The 26,312-nt window shown below is 39.5% G+C and overlaps 1 protein-coding gene across 1 annotated transcript in view; it reads right to left on the reverse strand.

The window, feature by feature from the left end:
* Nucleotides 1-26,312, reverse strand: part of LOC114049855 (calpain-9) — a 69,342-nt gene that overhangs the window by 31,698 nt on the left and 11,332 nt on the right. Inside the window, exons 2-6 of the mRNA XM_027871291.1 lie at nt 21,013-21,082; nt 15,909-16,027; nt 9,837-9,970; nt 6,695-6,863; nt 4,228-4,311 (exon numbers count right to left, since the gene is read on the reverse strand). Of these exons, the coding sequence (XP_027727092.1) occupies nt 4,228-4,311; nt 6,695-6,863; nt 9,837-9,970; nt 15,909-16,027; nt 21,013-21,082 (576 nt within the window). The remainder of the gene's footprint in view (nt 1-4,227; nt 4,312-6,694; nt 6,864-9,836; nt 9,971-15,908; nt 16,028-21,012; nt 21,083-26,312) is intronic.

The raw sequence follows: 26,312 nt of genomic DNA on the forward strand, positions 1-26,312 counted from the left end.
TAATAACAGCCAGAGAGGAGAGTGTCTGCTCTGGCCTTGCCACATTATATGACCGTAGGTCCTTGGGCGAGAGCTAATTCATTAGGTATGTGGGGAAGGACCAGAAGCTGGAGGTCTGGCCCAAGAGGAACAGCAGATAGAAAAAAAAAAGAGTGGAAAAACTTCATTCAGAGCTGGAGCTTTTTCCAAGTCCACTTCCCCACACCATGAAGAGGACTTCAGTTGCCCCAAATCATGAGATCCCTCAATGGATAATAGTCCCACCATAAAGTAATGAGTAGAACAGCATTTGGTAACTCTGGTCTAGTGGATGAAGCTCTTTGCTCACTCTCAGAGTCTGTGTACACGTGGGAAAGAGGGATTAAACAGTGGAAATATGCCCTTGCTAAAATTCCTGGGTGGCCAGAGTCTGGGAGAAGCTGTGGGTGTAGTTGAGCATTATCGGATGAATATATTTTCATGTAATTCCTTTTGTTGATTTTATGCTTATAAGTATAGAAACTGTATTGAATTAGCATACTTGTTTAGTCACTGGGGTGGCAGCGTTTACTCACTTTTTGGTGAAGTCACTAGCCTTAGGGAGGGTTTCCTTGTAAAAAGGGGGTCTGAGAGCTGTTTTGATTGTGTGAATGTGCTCTGAATACACCCCTCAGACTGGCAAAATGAACCAACTTCCATCCAGACTGAAAGAAACTGAGCTGGGGCTAGAAGGCCTCGATTCCCTGGCAGAGATAGAGTTCCCACTATAGGAATTCCCTGGGAGCTCCCTTCAGCGTGGCGTGGTGGGACTGCTCAGCACCCGGATCTTATTGTAAACAGAATTAAGTTAGTGGCTAACAGTGTTCCCTAGCAGTTCCATGTGCACAGTCATCAAGGCCATTCACCTCCGTGAACAAGGCCTAGATAAAGAACCTTTTTGCTTTACCACCAAACTTTGCAGTCTCCCCTTTAACTACCAACAAGAACATTTATAGTCACTCTTAAACCTTTTGGGCACCAAAGCTAAGTCACTGAAGAACTCATCAAATGCTAAATAGCCCTTGAAATCTTCCAACCCCTAGTTGAGGGATTGATTCACATTTTGAATAATATTGCTTAAATCATCCCAGAGTGGCAACTGGGAACTATAATACAACCTCTATTAACTAAAAACCAACTAACTGAAACCCTCAATCTTTGCACTGTTTTTTCCCCCTTACTAAAACCGAAATTGCTCTTAGGAGAATAATGGCAAATGGCAAATGAACAAGTTGTTATGCAGTATTCATTTTAAAGCTAGCTTCTAGGAGATGCCTTAGTTCAATACAAATTCAGGCCAACATCTCATACTTTCCAGAGCTACATCTCTATTATTGGTACTATGACTACTGAAATTTAAGATGACAATCCTGAAGTATTCCAAGGTCCTGAATTATTAAAGAAATATCCAATTATATTCTCCATCTTATAATACAGAAATATAGACATCTTGAAAGATTTTCAGCAATGTGTGGAAAGAAAAAGGGTTTTGTGAAGTATCTGTAGGTGGATGATTCAATTGACCAGAATATGTCATTCCCCAAATGGTCTAGTTTTATTGAGATTCACTGTAATAATACCTAGCATTTAGGTAGTGCTTTAAATTTTGTAGAACCCTTTACCTATGTTCTAATTCGATCCTCACAACCACTCTGGGAGGTAGGCTATTATTATCCCTATTTTACAGATGAAGAAATTGAGGCTGAGAGAGGTTAAAAGGCTTGCCCAGCATCGCAGAGGCAATAAGTATCTGAAGTAGGATTTGAACTCAGTTCTTCTGGACTCTAAGTCCAATATTCTAACCACTGTGCCACTGAGCACTCTTATCTAGTGCTTTACTTAACTGTATGTATTGATTGGATAAAGAACATAATCACTACAGAGTGCAATCTGTATCTAGAAATTCATCATCCCAGAATTTGATATAAACAGTTTAGGGAAACACAGTCAGTGTCAACTATGGCCCTCAGCCCTGCCTAAGTGCGACAAAAAGCAAATACTCCAATGGACATTCTCTCTGCTGCAACTTCGCCTGACTCTGCACTGTCTCCATGTTCTTTGAAAAAGTGGTCGAAGACTCGTCCCTCTCATGTCCCCGCTGCATTCTGAACAGGCAGAATCCCTGTGAAAGAAATGGCCTTGGACTTGTGATCACACACTAGTTTGCATCCTCCCGTTTCTTCCCATCCATACCTTCTACCTCTTCTTAATGTCCCCTCTCATTGTTCTTAGGGGCTCCGCTGACTCAGGCTCACGATACTTTTCCTTCCTTGCCATTCCTAATACGGAATAGTGTGTGGCAGGGGCCGTGACTCACATCATAGTGAGCTTCATCGGGGTGGGAGAAAGGATGACTTAGAAAGCAAAGAGGACAGAAACAAGATCAGGAAAATGCGTTCTTTGGAATGAGATTTTTAAAGCTCTAATATGGGAATCTGTCTACCCATTCATTCACCCCCCACCTGCACCCCCCACACACATGTACTGACTTGGAGGCTGACTTCATCAATATGCCACAGTGCTTTTGATATATATATATATATGTATGTATGTATGTATATGTATATATATGTATATATATGTATACACACATATACACACACATATACATATATACATATATGTATGTACATGTATATGTATGTATGCATATGCATATTTGTTGTTTTTGTTCAATCATTTTCAGCTGTGTCCAACTCTTCATGACCCCATTTGGAGTTTTCTTGGCAAAGATGCTAAAGTGGCTTGCCATTTCCTTCTCCAGCTCATTTTACAGATGAAGAAATTGAGGTAAAGAGGGTTAAGTGATTTGCCCAGGGTAACAAGTAGTGAGTTTATGAGGCCAGATTTGAACTTAGGAAGAGGCATCTTCCTCCCTCCAGGCCCAGCACTCTATCCACTGCATCACCTAACTGCCATCTATCTATCTGTCTAGAGATAGATACCTGGATATAGGCCTCCAAGTTCGGAAGATCTGGATTCAGGTCCTGCCTCTGACATGAATTGGCCTTGGTTGTATGACTGAGCCACTCCTTAAATCTCTCAGTGACCTTGGTAGCTCTCTAAGACTAGAAATTGCAGCACAGGTGCTGATCTGAATTGGTGAAAGAATGTTCCTCACTGGGAACTCCTTATTCAGATGAAATAATAGGTTCAATTGAAAGAAAGAAAGAAAGAAAGGAAGGAAGGAAGGAAGGAAGGAAGATATGAATACTATTAATAGGCAACTAGGTGGTATAGTGGATAGAGTGCCAGACCTGGAGTGAGGAAGACTCATTTTCCTGAGTTCAAATCTGGTTTCAGATACTTCCTAGCTGTGTGATCCTGGACAGGTCACTTAACCTCTGTCTGCCTTGATTTCCTCCACTATGAAGTAGGGATATTAGCATCTACTTCACAAGGTTGTTGTGAAGATCAAATGAAATAATATTTATAAAATGCTTGGCATAGTGCCAGGCACATACTTAATAAATGCTTGTTTCTTCCCTCCCTTCCTCTATTCCTTTTTTTTCACTCTTCCTTTCTCCACCCAGAAGTAGAAGTGCCAATTCAGTACATGCTGCCAACAACATGAGCAGCAGAAGAATAAAAGGTCTGCATTATGCAAACCGGATAATTAGCCCCTGAATAATTGAGTTGGCTAGGTAAAAGAGGTTTCAGATGAGAAAAGGTATACATCTGATCTTCAAATACTGGAAATGAAGAAGAGCCTGAAGCTGTTGTTGGACTCCTTTCCCTCCTTTCTTATCTCCGTTCTCTTGGCCTTTCTCTTTCTCAAATGCTCACTAGGTGCTTATTCTCTTTTTCCTCGAGCAACACAGTGCTCAATGTCACTTTGGAGGTGCTTATGAAGGGAATGACTTTTCTTTGTTCTCTGGCCCTTTAGGGATGAGTACTTTCTCTAGTGACTTGGACTATAGATGTAGAGTTGAAAAGAATGGGGTAAGTAAGGAAAAATTTTGAAGAGAGCTTTGTCTGGGACTCCCTTCTCCCCGCACCCTGCTCCCAACATTTGAAACATCTGAAATCCATTCTGAGAGCTTGGAATATAATACCAAGTGTTTGGAATATGATACCATCTTGGCTAGTCACTGAGCATTCAAGAGGTCTCTGCAGTTTTTGGTTTGGTTTTAATATCCAATTCTGCCTAGATCAATTTACCTTTCTTTCCTCCCCTGTGGCTTGACAACATATATTCCTTTTACCTACCTGGTCAATTCCAGTCAAAGTGTATGCATGACCCTTAATGAGGCCAAAAGGTGTCCGTGCTTCTGACTCTGAAGGGTTGCTGATCTAAAGCGAAAGCAGAGAATGGACTTGATGTGGTAGAGTTTTGCAGTTAATTGAAACAGTGAATGTTATTCCTTTCTATACTCATCAGTGTTATACACATTGACTAGGCATGACTCATTCCTCCCAATAAGACCAATCCACACACTGCCACCTTCATACTTGCCAACCTGGAAAGTACAGGTCCATGTATTTTTCAGAAAATCCTTCTCTTTTTGTTTCTCTGGGCTCCCCTATTCTGTGAGGACTGCATGGGTGGAATTTATACCGTTGCATATAATCCAAGTGCAGCATTAGCTTTCTCATTTAAACAATAATGCTTGGCACATCTGGGAATCTTATGGACGAAAACTTCAACTCTTTTACGTCCAAGTAGTTTATTCTCTTTCTCCAGGGAGTTTTCCTGATCATTTCTTAAATGTTCCCCTACTTTTCATTGTAGAATTTGTTACAACAAGTGGCGATGCTCAATCAACTGAAAAATATTTATTAAGCACAGTGGACAGGAGGAATCAGGATTCTCCCAATGTTTTCTTTTAGCTTGAAATTTATATTTTAAAGGGAATTCATTTTTTCAAAATTAAATTCTGGTTGTGCACAAAACAACAAACAAAGCCACTATTTCTTCTTTCTTACTACCCCTCTGCCCGCCTCAGTAGCTTGCATAGTCGTTAAGTGGATCCCATCCATCGGAAGTATACCAACATGTTTCTATTTCCTTAGTGAAGATTATACTGGTTTGCCCCAGTGCCAATGATGCTCTTCCTCCTCACCTCTGATTCCTAGAATCCCTAACTTACTTCAAGACTCAACTCAATTGCCACCTTATTTAAGAGTCCTTTTACTGATCTCAAGTTGTGTGTGCTTCCACTTCATATATATATATATATGTGTATAAAATATGTATGTGTATGCATGTATATAAGTATATGTATATATGTGTGTGTATATTTATGTACATGTATATGTATGTGTGTGTATATATAGATATAGATATTGCCAATACCTAGTACCAAATACTAAGTACAATGTACAATGGTAATCCTCTGTTTTCCATCAGCAGCAATGCTTGGTTTTGACTCCACAGAACATCATACTCCCTGCTCCCTCTCTCCGTTAGATTGCACGTTCCTTAAAAACAGGGACTGTCTTTATTTTTCTTATTTGTATCCTTAGTACTTAGCATAGTGTGTGGTATATAGTAGGCACTTAATAAATATTTACTGAATCAAATTCAAGTCATTAGCATAGTGCCTGGTACATAGTAGGTGTTTAATAAATGTTGTTCCCTTTGTCCTTGTTGATTTGAATTGGAGTATTTAACAAAGTGCAGCATCCTATTCTTGTGGGGAAAAGAGAACTGTGTGGGTTAGACCATAGTACAGTATGTTATATTCATAACTGTTTGAATAGCTGGACAATTTGTTCTTTAGTTACCTTGTATTCACTTTCTATATGTTTGGTGTGTACTTATATGTATATATGTGGATATAGAGCCTGACACATAGTAGGTACTTAATAAATACTTGTTTAATTGATATTATAAAACCACAATGACGTGATTCTGGAAAACCAAGCCCTTTTGTGGGCATCAAAGAAAACTATATAGGATGTTCAGAAAAAGGCAATCAGAACAGTAAACAACCTTGAATCCATATCATATGAGGATCCATTGAAAAATTAGAGAAGAGAAAAAATTATAGAAGGGTTATAAGGAGATATGAAGTATGAAAGGGGGCTATAATAGCTATTTTCAAGTTTCTGAAAGGCTGCCATGTAGTAGAGGGATCAGGCTTGTTCTAAAGGACAGAAACTGGAGTGAAATTAAGGCTTGATATCTGGAAAAACTTCCTAATTGTTAGAGCTGTCCAAAACTGTATTGGCCTCCTTGTGAAGTAGATGGTTGCCCCTTGTTAGAGGTCTTCAAGCAGAGGCTTCATGACCACTTTTCAATTATGCCCTAATGAAGATTCTTTTTTCAGTCACGAGTTGGACTGGATGGCTACTTTAGGTCTCTTCCAACTCTAAAATCATCTAATTCTGTGATACTTCTGAAGCTTAATATGTTTACCAATCATTTATACCTTAGTGTGAAAGAATTGACAAAACTTTTTCCAGGTTTTGGATAGGGAAGAATAGGAGAACCCTGGGACACTGAGTTGGGGAAGGTCCATAGTGGAAGAAAAGGGTGTGGAAAGCTAATGGACGGGACAAGCCTACTCCCCTTTATCATTTTGCCTAAATCTGGCTCTGGGTAGAGAAATTAAAGTCCAGTGATATTAAATTAATTGCCCTAGGTCATGGTGACAAAAATATGCCCAGAACTCAATTCTCTGTCCATTCCTATCCTATAGGTCCCTCCATGGCCCTTATGTGTGTGACTTACATCTATGGAGCAGCCCACCATAGAGCTTCTCTTCAAGGCTTTCTCTAGGATCTCATAGAAATTTTCTGGGGCCTTTCTAACTTCAAAAGTCTCTGCTACTCCTCCCGTGAAGTCTTCCATAGCTTCAATTGTGCTGCCACCCTTCAGGGCTTCGTAGCTTCCATTCAATCTGAAAAGGAGAGGAGAAATACACCAAGGCTGCTATCAGACAGTAGGAAGACTGTCCTCTGCCCAAGAAAGGAGCACCCCTCAGGGAAGGGAATGAATCAAGACTCACAGGAATCTAGAGATAACAAGGGAACTTAGAAATTGTCTACTAGTAACCTAACTTTATTTTAAATAATTTATCTTCAGTGTGTTATTTTGAAATTTTACTTATTTTTTTTTGTTTTTAGAATGCCTTTATTTCTGAATATATCTTTCCTCCCTTCTCTATTCAGTGGGCTATCCCTTGTAACAGCAACAATGAAAGAAAGAGAGGGAGGGAGGAAAGGAAGAAGAAAAAAGAAAGGACAGAAAGATGAAAGATGGAAGCAAGGGAAGGAGGAGAGAAGGAAAGAGGGAACAAGGGAATGGAGAGGGGAAGGAAGGAAGAAAAGGAGGAAGAAGAGGGAAAAACAGTTTAGCAAAACTTGCCAGCACACTAATTGATCCCAAGAGAACATGCAATGTTATATACCCATAACACACCACCTCTGAAAATGAGAGAGTTATGGTGTTTTTTTTTTTCATTTTTTATTTGGAGACAAGAGCAGTCATTATAATTTCACAGTACTGAGGTTCTTCCTCTATCACCTTCATTTTACAGATAAGGAAACTGAGGTCTAGAGAGAGGAAGTAGCTTACCACAGTCACAAGACAAGTTGCTGGGAGACTAGAACTCAGGACTCCTGAATCTCAGTCTGATGCTGCTTTTTTCCTCCACTATTGTTAGGGAGACCTCTGAAAGCTTAAGGGAAGACATGGATTTTTTTTTGTTTTCCCACCAGCCCAGTCATATTACCTAGAATACTCTGTTCCCAGTAACAGCAGAGCTCCCCATCCTTCAGCCAGGATGGATGGTATCTTTAACCCTTGAGGTGACCTTGGGTAGTGAGGAAACAGTTCTGGACCAGCTCAGGGAGTCACAAAATATCAGAATTGGAAGGAACATCAAAGACTGTCTACTCCAATCTGGATCTGAACCTGAGTCTACAATATACCTGGCAGGTGAGGTAGTTCAGCCACTACTCCTTTTTTTTTTTAAAGGCAATTGGGGTTAAGTGACTTGCCCAGGGTCACACAGCTAGTAAGTGTCAAGTGTTTGGTCTGAGGCCAGATTTGAACTCAGGTCCTCCTGACTTCAGGGCTGGTACTCTATCTACTGCACCACCTAGCTGCCCCTTCAGCCATTGCTTCTCAAGGCATCCACTTTTGGGGCTAGCTATGTTAGGAAGGCATTCTTTGCAATGATCCCCTGCTCCCTCACTTACCACTCATTCAGCAGTTCTGCTCTCTTGGGGCAAGTAGGACAAGTCAAATCTCACTTCCATAGCACAGCTCTTGGCATCTGGCTGGCAGGAAATGGCTTGTAGTATATGTGGCTAAATTAGTCCGTAATCAAATAATCAAAAATCATCTGTAACTCTCAGTGAAGTTAGAGCTAATACAGGCCCTGAGCATTGTTAGAGCATTGTTAGATAATCAAGCATCTTTATGTGACACACTTGACCCAGGGAACTGCCGACCTCTTTTTGAGCCTCTACAAAAGCCTTCAATTCAATTTCAATTCAATTCAGTCCAATAAACATTTACTAAGCACCCGCTGGACAGCTAGGTTGTACAGTAGATAGAGCATCAGGCCTGGAGTCAGGAAGACGAGTTCAAATCCAGCCTCACACACTTACCAGTTGTGTGATCCTGGCCAAATCACTTAACCCTGGTTGCCTCAATTTCCATATCTGTAAAATGAACTGGAGAAGGAAATGACAAACCTCTCCGGTATCTTTACCAAGAAAACCCCAAAGGGGTCATGAAAAGTCAGACATGATTGGACAACAACAACAAAAAAGCATTTACTACATATAGAACACTCTTCTGGGCACTAGATGAAATAAAAATGTTGTTAAGACATAATCCTTGTCCTCGTGGAGCTTACAGTCTAATAAGGGATATAAGACACATACACAGATAACCACAATACACAATAATATATGTGAATTAGAGATATGCAAAGTATTATTTCAAGGGAGTCATCATTGCAACAGAAAGGATCAAGAAAAACTTCAGGAAAGAGGGGGCATTTGAGCTGGATTTTAAAGGATGAGTAGGAATTCCATAAGCAAAGAGAGGAGGGAAGGGCATTCCAGGTATAAGGAACAATGCTAAACACTGGAAATATAAATAGAAGCAGAAAAGAAAGATAGTCCCTGACTTCAAGGAGTCTAGATTTTAATGGGGGAAGGCAGTACATAAAAAGGAAACTGAAAGGAGAAAGGGAGGTAAAGGAGAAGTGGAGGAAGATACTTTCACGCAGGGGGTATGGTAGCAAAGTCTGGAGTGCTGGTTCCTATCTTTGGGAGCACATGATCCATGTAACCTGGAGATATAGAGATTCTTAGCTGACATTATACATAGACACTGCTTAATAACATCCACATATATCCATATATGTGATGGTTAGAAATATACAGTATTGATACACAATTAATGGCATATAACAACACAAATTTGCACCATAGTTTTCTTGTGGGTGTGTGTTCTCTCTTTATGCCATTTCAACAGTTCTGGAGTGCGCTTCCTGCCTTCCCATGCTCCTACCTTCCTCTCTCCCTTTCCAAACTCAAAGTGGTGAAAGGAACTGGAGAGGGGATATTGTGAGGTCTAGGGACAGGGAAAAGCCTGGAGAGTAGTAGAGGAACCATCTGGTTCTTTTTTTGGCCACATCAAAATTGGATTAGGTCATTTAGGGACGAGCTGCATGCTATTCAGCATTGTGAATCCCAGCTCTTTCTCATTTCCTCCTCCCCAACTTTTAAGCTTCCCCCACCACCTGGCTTATACAAAGATAATAAAAAACCATGAAACAACCTCTTGAGGGAAATGTATGCTTTTTTGGTGAGATAGTGAAATTCTTGTCTGTTAAGTGCAGGTGGACACTCACTTGGCATATGCCTTTTCCAGCAAGGCACTCCAGAATTCATTGTGATCGGCAGAGTGAAGGAAAACCAAGCGATCTCGGAAGGTCGGGAGCCGGTCATCAATGACCACGTCCAACCACTCACTATGCTGCCAGATCTGTTGCCGGAGACATGATGAAAGATAAATGGGTAAATCGTGAATATGCCTACAATTCCACTAATGTCCTTCACTTATGCCTCATCTTGAAAGGTCATGTCACTTGGAGAAGACACTCTGGCAGGTCCCATCAAGCTGGGAAGGATGTGAGTCAAAGTACTTCATATCTGACTTTCAAGAACCGGCCTAGCTAAATTCAGAGGGACTCATCACCACAAGACTGGACACCAGGTGACGTTTTTAAGCCACAGTAACTCATGAATAACAGCTGAGAGGCAAAGTATTAATAGTAGGAAGATTAAAAGGGGCAGAGGGGGCAGCTAGGTGGTGCAGTGGATAGAGCACCGGCCCTGGAGTCAGGAGGAACTGAGTTCAAATCCGGCCTCAGACACATAATACTTCCTAGCTGTGTGACTCTAGGCATGTCGTTTAACCCCAATTGCCTCACTAAAAAAAAAGGACCAGAGTCAGAAGACCTGGGTTCAAATAACACCTCTGCCTTATTCACCTTATTGTGAAAAACCTTTCACAAGTCTTTAACCTCATTGGGCCTCAATTTCCCTATCTTTAAAGGAGAGAGGGGAGAGAGAGAACTAGATGACTTCTAAGGTCCCTTCTGGCTCCAAATCTATGATCTCATGATCTAAAGCAGTGGTTGCCCAAGTGTGGTCTGGGGGCTGCTAAGGCTTGCCATGACCTTTTAGGGGGCCTGTAAAGTAAAAACTGTTTTCATAATAATACTAAGATGTTTTAATTTCTAATGTAGTAAACATCCATAGGCATATCATCCACATAAACAAAAGCTCTTTGTGTAGTCCTTGATAATTTTTAAGAGTATTAAAGGGTCCTGAGACGAAAAAGCTTGAGACCTGCTGATCTAAAGCATAGTCCCATAGAGAGTGGGATTTGAAATCAGAAGGATTGGGTTTCAATTCTTTCCCTGCCAATTTCTCTGCCAAACTTAATGACTATGGATGTGAATATGTGAAAATGGATAATAATAGCTAATATCAATATAGTGCTTACTAGATGTCAGTCACTATGCTAAGCTCTTTATAATTATCTCATTTGATCCTAAATGGATTCTGGAATGGAAGTACAATTACTATCTTTATATTATCACTATCTGTAAGATGAGGAAACTGAGGTAGACAGAAGTTAAATGACTTGCCCAGGATCACATGACTAGTTAAGTGTCTGAGGCTGGATTTGAACTCAGATCTTCTTGTCCTCAGGCTCAGTGCTCTATCTACCGTACCACCTACCTACCTCTTACTTAAATAAGTCACAATGTATTTAAGCCTTAGTTTTCCCTGCTATAAAACGAGGGGTTATGCTAGATGACATTTAAGGTCTCTTCCAGCATTAAACCTATAATTCTTTGCTCCTAAGGCCCACTGCAAAATGCCAATGACTTTTTAGGCCATCAGGGGCCATAGGGGAGAGGGGAAGGAAAGATACTGACTGACTTGGGTTTGATGCCTTGCAAAAGGCACAGTCAGGTCCCATGCTCAAGAAACCTTGAGTTAATTGAGCCTTGTTTCCATACACTTGACTCCATCTAATGGTCCTGCCCTTCATCCAAGTATCCCAATTTCAACCAGGCAAATATCAATTGGGATTGGGAAGTAGATGAAATTGGCATCACAGTCTCTGATGCACTAAGTGGTTTCCTGTAGTATCTCCTCTAGTTTATTATGGTATCCTCTTTGCTGCCCAGTTTCCTACGCCTGTCTTAGCTGATCAACAGCCTTCTAACTGTATCCTTAACGCTCATCAGTACCCTCAGCATAGGTGGTGCCGCCTGGGCTTGATTTCCCTTGTTTGTCTGTCTACCTATCTATCTGCCTGTTTGATTTTTTTCCGTTCACACAAGAAATGATGTACTAAGATGGTATTCCATTGCCAACTTATATGCTGGGGAAAAGGGAGTTGAGACAGAGTGCTCACTGCAGAGAATGGTAGCACAAGGCCAGATGAGCACAGGAGATCATGTCACGATCTTAGAACTTTTCCCTTTAAAATTCAGTCTTTCTCTTTCTTCCTTCCTCTGTTCCTCATCTGACACTCATTATGTTAGCAGAATGAAAATCCTAAGGCTTCAGCGAGGAGCGGAGGGGGGAGGGTGGGGCGATAATGGAAGGAGATGGTAAATACAATGGTGGCAGCAGCTGTCTCTTCATAGTTATGCTGTTAGACAACAACCATTTCTCTGCATCAATTAGTTACTCTGGGTCAGGCTAGTGGGCTATTTATTTTTTTGTTTTGTTTTGTTTTGTTTTCATTTCTCAGCTATGGAATCCTAAATGGTAAACGTGTTAGAGCTCAGTTGAACACAGCAGCAAGCTGCCTGCCAGAGGGTAAATTCAGATTTCTGTTCTTTGTGCAGGGAATCTCACACCTCTTGACAGATGTGCCGGAACTGCTTGTGATTGCTAAATTCATGGACATTCTTTCCTGCTGTTAGGAGCTTCACACGTGGGGTAGATAAGATTTAGACAGATGTCTAATGAGCAATCAGGAGCCTATGCTCCCTAAAGCAACAAGCAGTTGGGGGTAATGTCCTCCCATCAATTTATTCCAATGACTGGAATTCAGATGGAGGGGACTGAAGTGACCCCAGATGACCCAAATGACCTAGTTGGTCGTATAGCACCCACACATCTGCATCTTCCTATTTTGTACTAGCATTTACTTAAAAGGAAAAAAAAAATTGTACTTAGGATCATAGGTCTATAGTTGGAAGGGACTTTAAAGGTTATTTAGCCTAACCCCTTCATTTTACTAATAAGGAAACAAAGACTCAGAAAAGGTAAATGACTTGCCTAGGGTCACACAGCTAATTAAGGGTCAAAAGTAGGATTTGAACCCAGGTCTTCCTGACTTAAAAGCCAGCATTCTATCCATGATGCTATACATACTGCCTCTGTTAAGAGGTGATGTAGGTGAGGAACTAGTGCAACGGTTCTTAACTTGGAGCTCATGGACTTTTTTTTTTAATATTTTGATAACTGTAATTTAATATAGGAGCAGCTAGGTAGCACAGTGGATAGAGTGCTGGGCCTAGAATAAGGAAGACCTTCTTCCTAAGTTCAAATCCAGCCTCAGACACTTACTAACTGTGTGACTCTGGGCTAGTCACTTAACTCTATTTGCCTCAGTTTCCTCATCTGTAAAATGAGCTGGAGAAGGAAATGGCAAACCACTCCAGTATCTCTGCCAAGAAAACCCCAAATGGGGTCACAAAGAGTTGGGCATGACTGAGAAATGGCTGAACAACAAAAAATGATGGGGAAGCAGAGAAGCCTGAAGAAGCAGAGAAATCTTCTAACACAGTGGCTCCAGCCTATCCTGTCAGCTTCCAAAGCTGTTGAGTTAAGAAAACACTAATGTATTTGAGAGAAGATGCTGCTGGCATCTGTCATGACTGTCAGCCTCTAGTGTGATTCAGGTAAAGACTCTGGCAGTGGCAGAGGAAACTTGAGGGTGGGAGAGGAAAGCTCTGCCAGGAAAAATTCAGGGAAGGTGGTACGCAGAGGAGAGAGGATGAAAAAACTCCAGTTCTGTGGGCAAGTAAAGGAGGCATTGTCACCTAAGCACAGGGACCCTTTCTGTGCATAGAGAAGAATGTAATGCTGGACTTGTAATCGGGGACCTGGGTTCAAATCTTGCCTCAGAAACTTAAAAGCTATGCATGTTATTTAACCTATCATCATCTTGGGTCCATATGTAAAATAGGGATGATAATATTTATACTACTTGCTTTACAGGTTTGTTATGAAGAGTGCTTTGTAAAATCTTGAAATTTGAATTAAGGATGAGTTATTATTTGGCAAGGGAGGTTTCTAGTTCTATGATTTCATATGCGGGTACCAGGAAGACACCCCTCAGACTTCAGATATCTCCTTTGCCTAGGTGCCATAGTACTGGAAATGCTATCATCAGAGACGTATTCCTTTAGATAAAACATTGCTTTTTTGATCAAATTAGCTAATGGTTTGTCTACGTGTTATGTTGTCTCATCTTTTTCTTTCACAGAAATTTATTGTTTCTGTGTTTGTTCTTTGATCCAATCATTCCTTAGGATTATATTATTTAGTCTCTATTTAGATTTGAATCTTTTCTTCAAATTCCCCCTTCTTAATTATAATTTTTATTGTGTTGTGTTCAGTAAAATATGTTTATATTTCTGTTTTTTGCATTTGTTTGTAAGTTTGCTATGCTCTAACACATGGTCAAGTTTTGTAAATGTGCCATGGAAAGCCAAGAAATATGTTGAATTCTCATAATTCCCATTTAGTAATTGCCAGAGGCCAATCTATTTTTTATGAAATGCTATTTGGGTTACTAACTCTTGTTAATAACTCATAGTAACTTAGTAACTGTTACTAACTCTTGTTTTCTTGTTTTTCTTTTTGATAGATCTGCCTAGGCCTAAAAGGGTCTGTTGAAGTGTCCAATAATTATTGCTTCACTCTCTATTTATCCTTGTAGTTTGGTTAGCTTTTTAAGTTCTCAGATGCTATGCCATTCAATGCATAGTTAGTATTGATACTGTTTTATTGACCATAGTGCTTTAAGCACAATATAGCTTTCCTGTTTCTTTCATTTAACACTGTCTAGTTTTACACTTGCTTTGTCTGAGATTACTATTACCAATCCTTGCTTTTTTGAAGTCACTTAAGGCTTAAAAAATGTTACTCTAACCCCTCAGTTTAAATATGTATGAATACTTTATGTTTTAAATGTGTTTTCTGTAAATAATATATTGTTGAATCTATTTTTTTCTATCCATATTACTATTCACATTCATGGTTATAGTTGTTAAGTTTTTTTTCTTCTCTCATATCCTATTATAATGTTTCCTCCCTTTGCCCTCCTCACCTACCTCTTTATAAAGAAAAATGAGAAGAAAGAAGGGACAAGATTAACATCAGGAATATAAAATTGTAGCAGTCTGATCCTACTCCTTTGCCTTGTCTCTTTATATTACTACCCAGACCCAGACAAACATTCTCTTTACCAAAAGTGCTCATTAAAATATCTCTAGCATGGGAAAACAAATACACTGGTATCAGGTTAAGACCGAGCTAACAGATTAAACTTTTTCTTTTTGTTTTTACCAGAGCTGTGATTTCACAGGTGTAAGGTGGAACACAGGGAGGTGGGTGACTTGCCCAGAATCACACGGCCAATATGTACAGAGGTAGTTCTTGAGTCTTTCTGACTCCAAGACCAGCTCTTTGTCTACCACGTCATGATGCCTCTGTTATAGGTCACTAATACCTTAAGGTGAATTAATTTCTCAAATCAATCATCCCATTTCCAGAAAGGTCTGGGGCACTAGGAGACTTCTGGTGGGGGAGAAGATAAGAAAAGTGTACCATGGAAGGGTGTGGGGTGGAAGCAAGAAACATAAACTTTTGTTCTTTGTGTGTGTTTGAGACACATCATTGTTTCCACATGGACCCATCAACTAAGGTCTTTGAGTCACCCTGTGTGTTTCTTTTGTTTGTTTGTTTGTTTTTGTTTTTCGGTTTCCCTCGGTATTTTTCTCTCTTAATAACCTCATGTCACCATTTTTTTTTCAGTGCAGTGGATCTTTGTATTTACCATAAATTATATAGTTACATGGACATGGCAGTATTACAGGTATATCCACTGAAAATTCAGATTTACTACAAAGATAACATAAAAGCTGATTGTTTACAAAAAGATCTACCATAGTTCATCTTTAAATGGCCCTCTAATCTACTTAAAATATGATTCTATTTGCAGAAAATTGGTTGGCATGCATTTAAGACTATAATTATTCATTAAAGCAAGGTCCAGTTGTATTCTGTTTGGATTTATCAGGCATATTAAGAATGCTTTTTTTTTTGTTTGGCTACGCAGGTCCCATAAGAAATAAGCTCATTAGGCCCTTCTTCCCACTTACCTGAAAGTGAAATATCCCAGCATAACCGGGGCCAAAATTTTGGTCTTGGGGCACAACTCTAGCCAAGGTCTTTTCATTAAGTGTAAGAGAGGCAATGGCTGCTAAGAGCCAACAGTCTCCTGCAAATTGCAAATCATACATCATTGTTTTCAGTACAAACATACAGTAAATGCAACAAGATTACATGCAAGAAGAGACTAGTAGGAAATTCCAGATGTAGCCACATGTTTTGTGGTATTTTTTTTTAATGGGGAGAATGCTGACAAAAATCTCTGTGGGTCTTCCATCTGCCTCCTCTTCTCCCTAGACCAGTTTATCATAAAGAGCTGTCATTTTCTTGGCAACTTTGCACAATGAACATCCCCATTTTCTGAACACGTGTCTCCAGCATGTGCTGACTGTAATTTCATCTTTCTCCCAACCAAAGGACACAAGGCTTTGTTAGTGAAGGCACGACCATCGTGAGTAGAAGAGTAGTTGCTCCCAGTAGCTTCTGCTGGACTTATGTAGGAATGTGGATGGATGAATAGATAATGAAAAATCATTTATTAAGCACTTACAACATGCCCGGCATTGTGCTAAGCACTAAGGATAAAAATACAAAATTAAACATAGTCCCTACCTTCAAGGTGCTTATATTCTAATAGGGGTAACAACACAGAAAGGGGAACTGGAAGCCAGGGAGGGGATTCTGGTCTAGAAAGTTACAGGGATGGTGAATGGAGGTATTGGGGAGTAGACTGACATACCTCATCCAAGAACAAAGACAGAATAGATTTGATGATTGTTTAGCAAGAGTGGGGAACCTGGCCTCAAGGCCACATGTGGCCCTCTAGGACCTCACTTGAGAACCTAGAGGGCCATATGTGACCTCGAGGCCACAGGTTCCCCACCTCTGGTTTAGAGTTTCGGAAAGATGTAGGTGTTGGGTGTGAAGGGCACCTGATTTTCGTACAGCAAGGTGCTTGTCAAGGGGCAGATGACTGGAGAGGAGGGAATGAAGTAAGGCATTGGTAGCCTAGGGTTTTTCTGAAATAGTGGTCTAGGAAAGATAATTACCAATTGGAGTGGGAGATAGGGCAGAGAAACAGATTTTCCAGAATTATCGGGAGGTTGGTTAGGAGAATATTGAAGGAGAATACAGAGTAAAGCTACAGAAAGCAGGTTCCTTCCAAGGTTGATAGGGAGAGAGTTCCCGGGATGGTGAGAGTGGTGGCCTGGGGGCAGGAGGAACTTTATACAAGTGGGAATAAACTCGTGCCACTACTTGTGTAGCGCTGTATTGACCTTCTAATGCTTTTGTTGATCTTAAGAGTGGATCAGAAGGTAAGGTTGTTTTCAATTATCTGAAATTTTTAAGATTTTGCTATTTGGTCTACATTTGTGGAATATGGCTAAACATTTAAGACAAATACAGAGGTATTTTTTTAATACCACATCAGATGCCCAGATTCAAACATGCTCATTCAATAAATACCCATTTATTAAATATCCTACTATGTGCATAAGCACTGTGGGAGGTGCTGAGAGGTGGAAGAGGATGCAAAATATTTGAATGTGGATATCTGGAAATATCCAGATAATCAATGGAATGGGTTGCTGGCTCAATTTTTCATCCAGATGTTTGTTGCCTTATAGTCACAGTGGAATCACTAACATGCCAGCAGTCATCACTTGTGTGGGGGGGGTGGAGAGAGAAGAATTACACTCATTTGACCCAGTGTGGATTTCTGAGAAATATACCATTTGCCAGATGTCCATATACCCTCTAGACTTCAGAGAAAACCTCATCCTGTTAGAGAAAGATTTACAAGCAAAAGATAAACAACGAGAACTGAAACCAGGAAGCCCAATTCTGGGTTATTCCCATTCCTGGTTTCCTGTGCCCTTAGAAGTCAGAGAATGTTTATGACCTTGGCTATCAGTCAGGCCTCCAGCTGCTCTACACAGATTCTCTGCTCAGTCATTGGGAGTTTTCTGGTGTTTTGGTAGTTCTTTGGTTGAATTCATGTGCACCCTGATTTGAGTGGTAGTCACAGGGAGGTGTCAACACAAAGATTAGTGTCCATGCCCACACTATTTGAGTTAGCAATTATAGATAAGTGACAGCAGAGAGGCTAGTGTTCATATCCACCCTATTTGGGATGAGTGGTAGTCACAGGGAGGCGATAATGCAGAAACTCCTGTTCTTTCATCTTCAATTTGAGAGAGGTATGGCTAAAGGTTAGTTGGAGATTATGGTTAAGAGAGTAACAGCCAATTATCAGTCTCCAATCTATAAAGGCTGGCTCATTTTTAGCCAAATAAAGAATTTGTTATTTCCTTGAGTCAGGGTGAAGCAGCTCATGCCTACTCAAGCAAAAACACCTTGGATTGTCAGTTGAGAAGGTGAGTCAGATGCTCATGTCACATTCTGCAAGATTCTAGAAAAAGTTGCTTTGAAATTGGATTGGTCCAACCGAATGAATCAGATGGGCAACACCTCATACTTTGTTTCCAGATGGTGGTACCAGCTGCAAATATAAGGTTGGTCATTTCAGAAATATGTACCACCCAGTGTTATAAGCCAGGAAACTTTTTTTTAAATTCTTAAATCCCTGGGAACACTTTTCTACAAGTACATTGGATTGGAAGTCATAAATTCCAGATTTTAATCCTGGCTTTGCTGCTAAGCAGCAGTAGAACTTTAAGCACGTCACTTTATTTTTCTGGGTCTTGGTTTCCTTAGCTGTAAAAGTAGAGGTTTGATGATCTTCAGGGTCCTTTCCAACTCAAAAAGTTGGAGGCCTAAGGGACTTCTAAGACATGGAGGAAAGAAATAAAAAGGGGCAGGATCTGGCCTCCCACTTAATGTCTAACATCTCATTAATTCAGGAGATAAGTCCAAATTAGTAGGAAGTCTGAATTGTAGAATTTTTAAAAATGCAATTTTATACAATTTTGGCATGTAGAAGAGGTCAAACTAGGTTAACAAAGCATAATTTAGTAGAAATCCTTCCAGAACACACTTTGATGAATAAGTAGATCTGATATAGCCAGAAACTGAAAGAATCTAGAACCTAAAAATATAATAATGTTGTTGTTGTTGTGTTGTTTTAATCATGTCTAACTTTTTGTGTCCCCATTTGGGGCTCTCTTGGCAAAGATGCCAGACTGATTTGCCATTTCCTTCTCCAGCTCATTTGACAGATGAGGAAACTGAGGGAAACAAGGTTAAGTGACTTGCCTCATGTTGCATAGCTAGTAAGTGTCCGAGTCAGAATTTGAACTCAACTTTTTTTTTTTACTCCAGGCCCAGGACTCTGTTGACTGTGCCACCTAGTTGCCTCTAATAATCTTAGAGATGATCTAGTCACCACTTTCTCCCCACCCACCTTCCACCCCCTAGGCCCAGTCAGGTTAAGTGACTTCCCAAGGACACACAATTAATTGATACATCCCTCTCTCTCTCTCTGTCTCTCTCTGTCCTCTCTCTTTGTCTCTCTCTCTCTAACTCTCTCTCTGTAACTCTCTCTCTGTCTCTGTCTCTTTCTGTCTCACTGTCTCTCTCTGTCTCTTTGTCTCTCTGTCTCTCTGTCTCTCTCCCCTTCTCTACCTATCTCTCCCCTTCTCTCCTTCTCTCTCCCCTTTTCCCCCTCCCTCCCTCTCCTCTCTGTGTTGTATGTATGTCTATATTTATACATATATATCCCTCTAAAGTCCTTGAAAACAGTTTGTTCTTGTTCTCTAGATTATTAATTTTCTTAGGAAACCTCATTTTCCATAAATGGTAAAATGTTAAATTCCAGTCTGGTTCCTATCTGAATTCTGAAATAAGCAATGTTATATAGGATCATAAAGTCACAGAGTTAGAGTTGGAAAGGTTTTTGTAGGCCCAAAGAAAGTGAAGCCCTGAGAGGTTAGGTAATTTGCCCAAGGACACATAGCTAGTAAGTAGAAGAACTGGAATTTGAACCAGGGTCCTCTGATTCTGCATCCTGTATTCTTTCCAGTATACAAAGTAGCTTAGAATGCTTCACTTTGTATAAGCCTCAGTGTTGTCCTTAATTTTGATGAAAGGAAGCAGGGGACAGGGAAAATAGAGATCATTTATTTTCCTACTTTCAGGTATTTTCCTTTTGTTCCACCAGTGAGTTTTCAAAGTCACTTTTGATGTAGCAGCTGGTTCCAGGACTGGTCCAGTCACAAATTAAAAGAATGAGGAACATAACTGGCTTTGATTGTGCCAGTGAAGATATACCTGGCATTAGTAGTAAATGCAAATTGCACAGTGGTAGTGGGGGTAGGGGTGGTGATTTAGAAATGGTGGTGTCAAACTCAACTATAAAGAAGATTCACATAAGTACAATTTGTGAGCTGCATGTCGACTAAGAAAACCCCATATTAACATTATCTGTGTTCTATTGTATTTTTATTTAGTTTGCTGAATATTTCCCAATTATATGTTAATCTGATTCATTGGGGAGTACTGTGGGTTCCATATTAGCTCCTGCATTTAACATCTCTGATTTAGAATATACAGAAACTGATATAGGATCAAGTCCACAATGAATTTGTGAAATAGCCATTTTTTTTAATGTAAGGAATTGGTTTACAATTTGGCACCATTCCAGGCCGTAACTTTGCATGTTCAAAAATACACTTTTGTCTGATCACATCGTTCAATGGAATTTGTGGCTTTATATAGATAAGAGAAAATTAATATTTATCAAGGTAGTTTAGATCAGGTACATGTATTCCATATTGATCAGCATCAAATCCAGTGGATGCTGAAGAAATGAATGATTATTCAATCTTAGACGTAGGAGCTGAAACGGACCTTAGAGATCATCTGATCCAACCCTCTCCTTTTACAGATGAAGAAACTGGGGCCTAGAGGGATGAAGTGATTTACCAGGTCAACCCAGCTTGTAAAGAGCAGAGCTGGAATTCAAACCCATCTCCTTTGTCTTTATTTCCTTTTCTGTCCCTGCTACATCACACTGTCTTCTCTTGCTACATGTCCTGTTACTCAGTGGGCACCCTTTTCATTATTATGTGCTAAGAATGGCAAAGCTGCTTAAGCTCAGCAATTTGGGTTGCCGGCAGAAGAAAATACACTCACCAAGTTCCCCTTGACAAATGTCAGTTCTTGTGGCTCCTCCAAGAATGAATTCTGGATTTTTTACTATTTCCTAGAAAAATGAGAGTTATTAAAATAAGTCCCAACAAAATTGGTCACCTCCAGGGCTATTCTTTCCCATTGAGTCACTCCCAATTCCCTTTAATTCTAGTGCTTTCCCTCTGCAGATTATTTCCAATTTATCATGTATGTATCTTGTTTGTACATAGTAATTCATAGGTTGTCTCCTCTTTAGACCATAAGCTCCTGGAGAGTAGAGACTATTTTTTGCTTTCCTTTGTTACCTCAGTGTTTAGCACAGTGCCTGGCACACAGTAGGTGCTTAACAATTGCTCATTGATTGACTAGTTTTACAGGCTTATTACATATATACCACATTTCAGTCCAATGGCTCAGTTGCTTTTCCTTGTATACAATGATCATTTACTCTTTGGAAAGAAAATTTGCTTTATACTTTCAGCTTTGGTAACTTAAAACTGCGCTAACACTTTTGGTAAAACCTGCATAGTGCTTTGAAGTTTGCAAAGGGCTTTAAGTTATTAAAACTTAAAACTACACCAAGACTTTTGGGACAATGCGTGTAACTGTCAACCCTGATGAGCAATGTTTTTCATGTCTGTTAGTGCAGAAAACTAACCGTATCGACTTTACATCTACATCACAAAAATATTGAAATTGTCATCCAAGCAACTTTTCTCTAATAGCCAGTGACTGCAAGAGTTCATTCTAGGGGTAATCTTTTAGTATCCATGAAATTGAGTATTCAGGGTATCATCATATGTATATACATATATGTATATTTATATGTACATTTATGTGTATACACTTACACATTTATGCATATATATGTGTGCACAGATATATATGAATACACATGATATGAAAATATGGTGCACATATGTGCATGTGTTTGTATATATGTGTGTACGTGGGTATATGTCCAAACTGCTTCTCTGGTTGAAACAAATCTTTTCCCTTATCCACAGATTCCTACACTGAAAACTATCTCTTTTTCCTAATCCCTACCTAGAAACTAGTTTCTCTTCTCCAGGGACTCTTTGTTATCTTTCAGGCTAGGCAGGGAAAGAAATAAAAACATTAGATCATACCAAAGGAATAAAAATGAACCTAATTATTCCCCCCAAAAAAGTTGCCTGCATATTACATATACATGCTCATATCATGCCAATCTTTTGATTAGATACCATGTCAAGTGTAAGAGGGTCAGGCCACCTGTAAGTATCATCTCAAGGGTTCAATAATTTTTTCCTTTTAATTATTAATAGCTAACACTTATATAGAGTTTTCATATATTATCTCAATTGATACTCATAACAACCCAATAAAGAATTCAGCCAACACGAAGGTAAACTCATCCTCCTTTATTGTGGTGAGGTACCCTTCTCTGCTCTGTGGACTGCTAGAGTACATATACAAGAAGGCATCTGCTCCAATTGGGAGAGGGAATAAGCAAGGAGAACATATGGGAATGCCAAGCTGCACTCAGGACCTCAAGAGAAAGGTGCTCAATGTATGTGGCCCCTTTTGAGAAATGCATGAAAAAAAGATGGCAAAAAATCACAGAACTAGGAGCAGAGCTATGACAGGGAGAAGAAAATCCACATACCTTTTCTCTATTAATATCAGAACAATAGGCACATCAGGAAAACACATACACCAAAAAAAAAAAACACAAAAAACAAATTAAACCAAAACAAGGCACAGAGCCATTATAGGGAGAAGAAAATCTATGGACTTTACCTCTACTGTTTGAAAGTTCTCTGTTTCATTAGTCATTTTCCCCTGAAAGATTATATTCAGTTTTGCTGAGTAGGTGATTCTTGGTTGTAATCCAAGAATTTCCCCTCTGGAATATCATATTCCAAGCCCTCCATTCTTTTAACATGGAAGCTGCTAAATCTTGTGTGATCCTGACTGTGGTTCCATGATATTTGAATTGTTTCTTTCTGGCTGCTTGCAATATTTTCTCCCTAACCTGGGAGCTCTGGAATTTGGCTATAATATTCCTGAGAATTTTCATTTGGGGATCTTTTTCAGGAGGTGATTGGTAGATTCTTTAAATTTCTATTTTACCCTCTGGATAAGGCCCTCTAAGACACTGGGGCAGTTTTTCTCTGTAATTTCCTTTCTTCTCTTTTTTGCAAGGCAATCAGGGTTAAGTGACTTGCCCAGGGTCACAGCTAGTATGTGTCAAGTGACTGAGGCTGGATTTTAACTCAGGTCCTCCTGACTCTAGGGCCAGTACTATATCCCCTGTGCTGCCTAGCTGCCCCTATAATTTCTTGAAATATAATAACTAGATTCCTTTTTTGATCATCACTTTCAGATTGTGCAATAATTCTTAAATGATTTCTCGATCTATTTTTCAGGTCAGTTGTTTTTCCAGTTTTTTTAAAATTTCCAGAATTTTTAAAATTCTCTTGGCTTTATTTTATTGTTTCTTGAAGTCTCATGGAATCATTAACTTCCACTTGCCCAATTCTAATTTTTAAGGAATTATTTTCCTCAGTGAGCTTTTTATACCTCTTTTTCCATTTGGCCAATTTTACTTTTTAAGGAGTTCTTTTCTTCAGTGAATTTTTGTGCCTCTTTTATCATTAAGCCAATTTTGTTTTTTAAGGTGATATTTTCTTCAGTATTTCATGTGTGTGTGCCTCTTTTACCAAGTTGTTAATTTTCTTTTCATAATTTTCTTGCATCACTCCCAGGAATTCTTGCTGACCTTGGGTACAATTATCATTTTTCTTTGAAGTTTTGCTTGAGTCTGTGTTCACATTGCTGTCTTCTAAGTTTATATCTTAGTCTTCCCTGCCACTGTAGTAGCTTTTTACAGTTAAGTTCTTTTTTTTTTTTTTTTTTTTTTGGTGTTGTTGTTTGCTCATTTTCCCAGGCCACTTCTTGACTATGAACTTTATGTTAAAGTTCTGCTCTGCTCACCTTGGGGTGGAGAGGCACTGTGCCAAGCTTCAGACTTTTTCATGCTGCTATTTTCAGAGATAGTTGTGAATGTCGGCACATTTTCAGTACTTCCAAGATGGTGTTATCTTGGGAGAGGTGTGGTTACTGTTCTCCTGGTCTGCATTCTTGTCTTTACTCAGGAAGGGTTCTTGCTCCTCTGAAGCCACAAGTACTAGTGTTCCTCTTGGCCTTGGAACTGTGACCAGAGACACTGATCCCTAGTTGCTGATCACAACAGCTCCTCTCTGTTCTGGAACTGTGACCCAGAACTGCTTATGGACAACAGAGTTGCCAATCAGCACCAGATGCACCCAGTGCCAGCAAAGAGGCCTCTATAATACTTTTCTGACCAGTTGTTTGACACCTTTTGCCTCTGGACTGAGAACATCCAAAGCTGTTGCTGCTTCTACTGCTATCTGGCCACCTCCAAGGTCCACCACTGGTACTTCTGCCCCATTCAGGGCCGCCTCACACCCTAGTGTTACAGACCTCTGCTGTGGACTTTCTAAGTTGTCTTAGGCTAGAAAAATGTCTTCCTCTGACTGTTGGCTTTGCAGCTCCAAAATTTTATTTGAAGTGCTACTTTATGTTTAGAGGGGAATGTTGGGAGAATTTGGCTGAGTCCCAGCCTATAATCTGTCATCTCGACTCTACCTAGTACTGCCTTTTCTGCTCATGTGAGTCATGTGAACTATATATTTCCTAAGGGAAGATAGTAGCTACCAGAAACGAGAGTTGCTTGGTACCTTCCATAAAAGGAAGGAGAGTTTTCCTGATGGTCATGGGGCTTGGATATGAGCCCTTTCTATACATTTTGTTGGGTTAAATAAAATCTGTTCTATATTTAATATCTTATTTGAGTGCTTCCAAAGTAAGGAAGAGAAAAATGAGTCATAAATTCACATTCCTATGGTTTCCTTGAGTAAGAACATGAGCCAGAGAGACTTTATGAGAGGTTCCTTATCCTTGACCCCGAAAGAAAAATTATGCCTGTATTCATTGTGTCTAGGGCCAGATTAGGGTATAGATTACACATAGTTTACTGGTATATAATAGGGTATAGATTACGCATAGATTAATGGCGTATAATGGGGTATGGATTACACATAGGGAATTATAAATTACAAAAAAGGTAATTAATAGATTACACATAAATTACTGGTATATAAATATAAATATTATACCCATTTTAGAAAGGAAAAAAGTGACCTTCAGAGAAATTAAGCAAATTAATGAGTCACTTAGCTAGGAAGTGCTGAAACTAGAACTTCGAACCAGGTTTCTGACTCAAATCTTGGTACTCTTTTCACTAGAACACACTAACTCTTTTGACTGAGTCCAAGCCACAACTGATTATGCCTTGCAAAACACAAAAGGCAAAACCTTTATGGACCATTAGGTGATTTTCATGAATCATCCAACAGTTGAGAGATGTGATATATTTGCTTCTAGGGATCATTAAGTTTACTTTATGAGTCTTTATATAATTTGTTTAAAGACCTGGTCCTTTTCTATGTTAAATGATCATTTTAAATGGTGTACGTTATATCATTTATCGGTATTTTGAGATGTTGGATGGCATTAATCAATATATAATTATTGAAACCCACCAAGTCCTCAGAGCTCTCCTGGCCTTGTTTTGATTATAAAGAAACTCAAAGACATCATTCCTGCCCAAGAGATTACAATCTGGCTGGTGAGAAGGAGAAGACAGCTTCATGGAAGAGATAGGAGGTAAACTGGGCTCTGAAGGGTGGATGGTAGGATTAATTTAGGTTGAAGGAAAGAGGAGGGAATTTCAATCGGGGGAACAGCATGAACAAAGATGTGGAAGAATAAACAGTTATGTTTGGAAGATATTAAAGAGCATGGTCAGACAACAATGAAAGGTAGATTTGAGGAAGAATGGAAAGTAAGTTTGAATGACTAGGGAATAGCATAGTATAGAGTCAGAACTCGGTTTAGTCATGACCCTTGTAGATACTAGCTTGGGCAAGTCTCTTAAATTCTCAGTGTCACAGGCAACTCTTTTTTTGAATAGTGTTTTCCCTCAATTACAAGTAAAAACAATTTTTTAACGTTTGTTGCTTTCTTTGAGTTTCAAATTCTCTCCTTCTTTCCTTCCCCTCCCCATCCCAAAAACAGTAAGCAATCTGATATAGGTTATACATGTGCAATCAAGTAAAACATTTTCATTTTATTCATTCTGTGCAAGAAAACAAACAAGAAAGAAAGGAAGGAAGGAAGGAAGAAAGGAAGAAAGAAAGAAAGAAAGAAAGAAAGAAAGAAAGAAAGAAAGAAAG

The sequence above is a fragment of the Vombatus ursinus genome, unplaced genomic scaffold (genome assembly GCF_900497805.2).
Source record: "Vombatus ursinus unplaced genomic scaffold, bare-nosed wombat genome assembly UNPS02014798.1, whole genome shotgun sequence".
NCBI classification, from domain to species: domain Eukaryota; kingdom Metazoa; phylum Chordata; class Mammalia; order Diprotodontia; family Vombatidae; genus Vombatus; species Vombatus ursinus.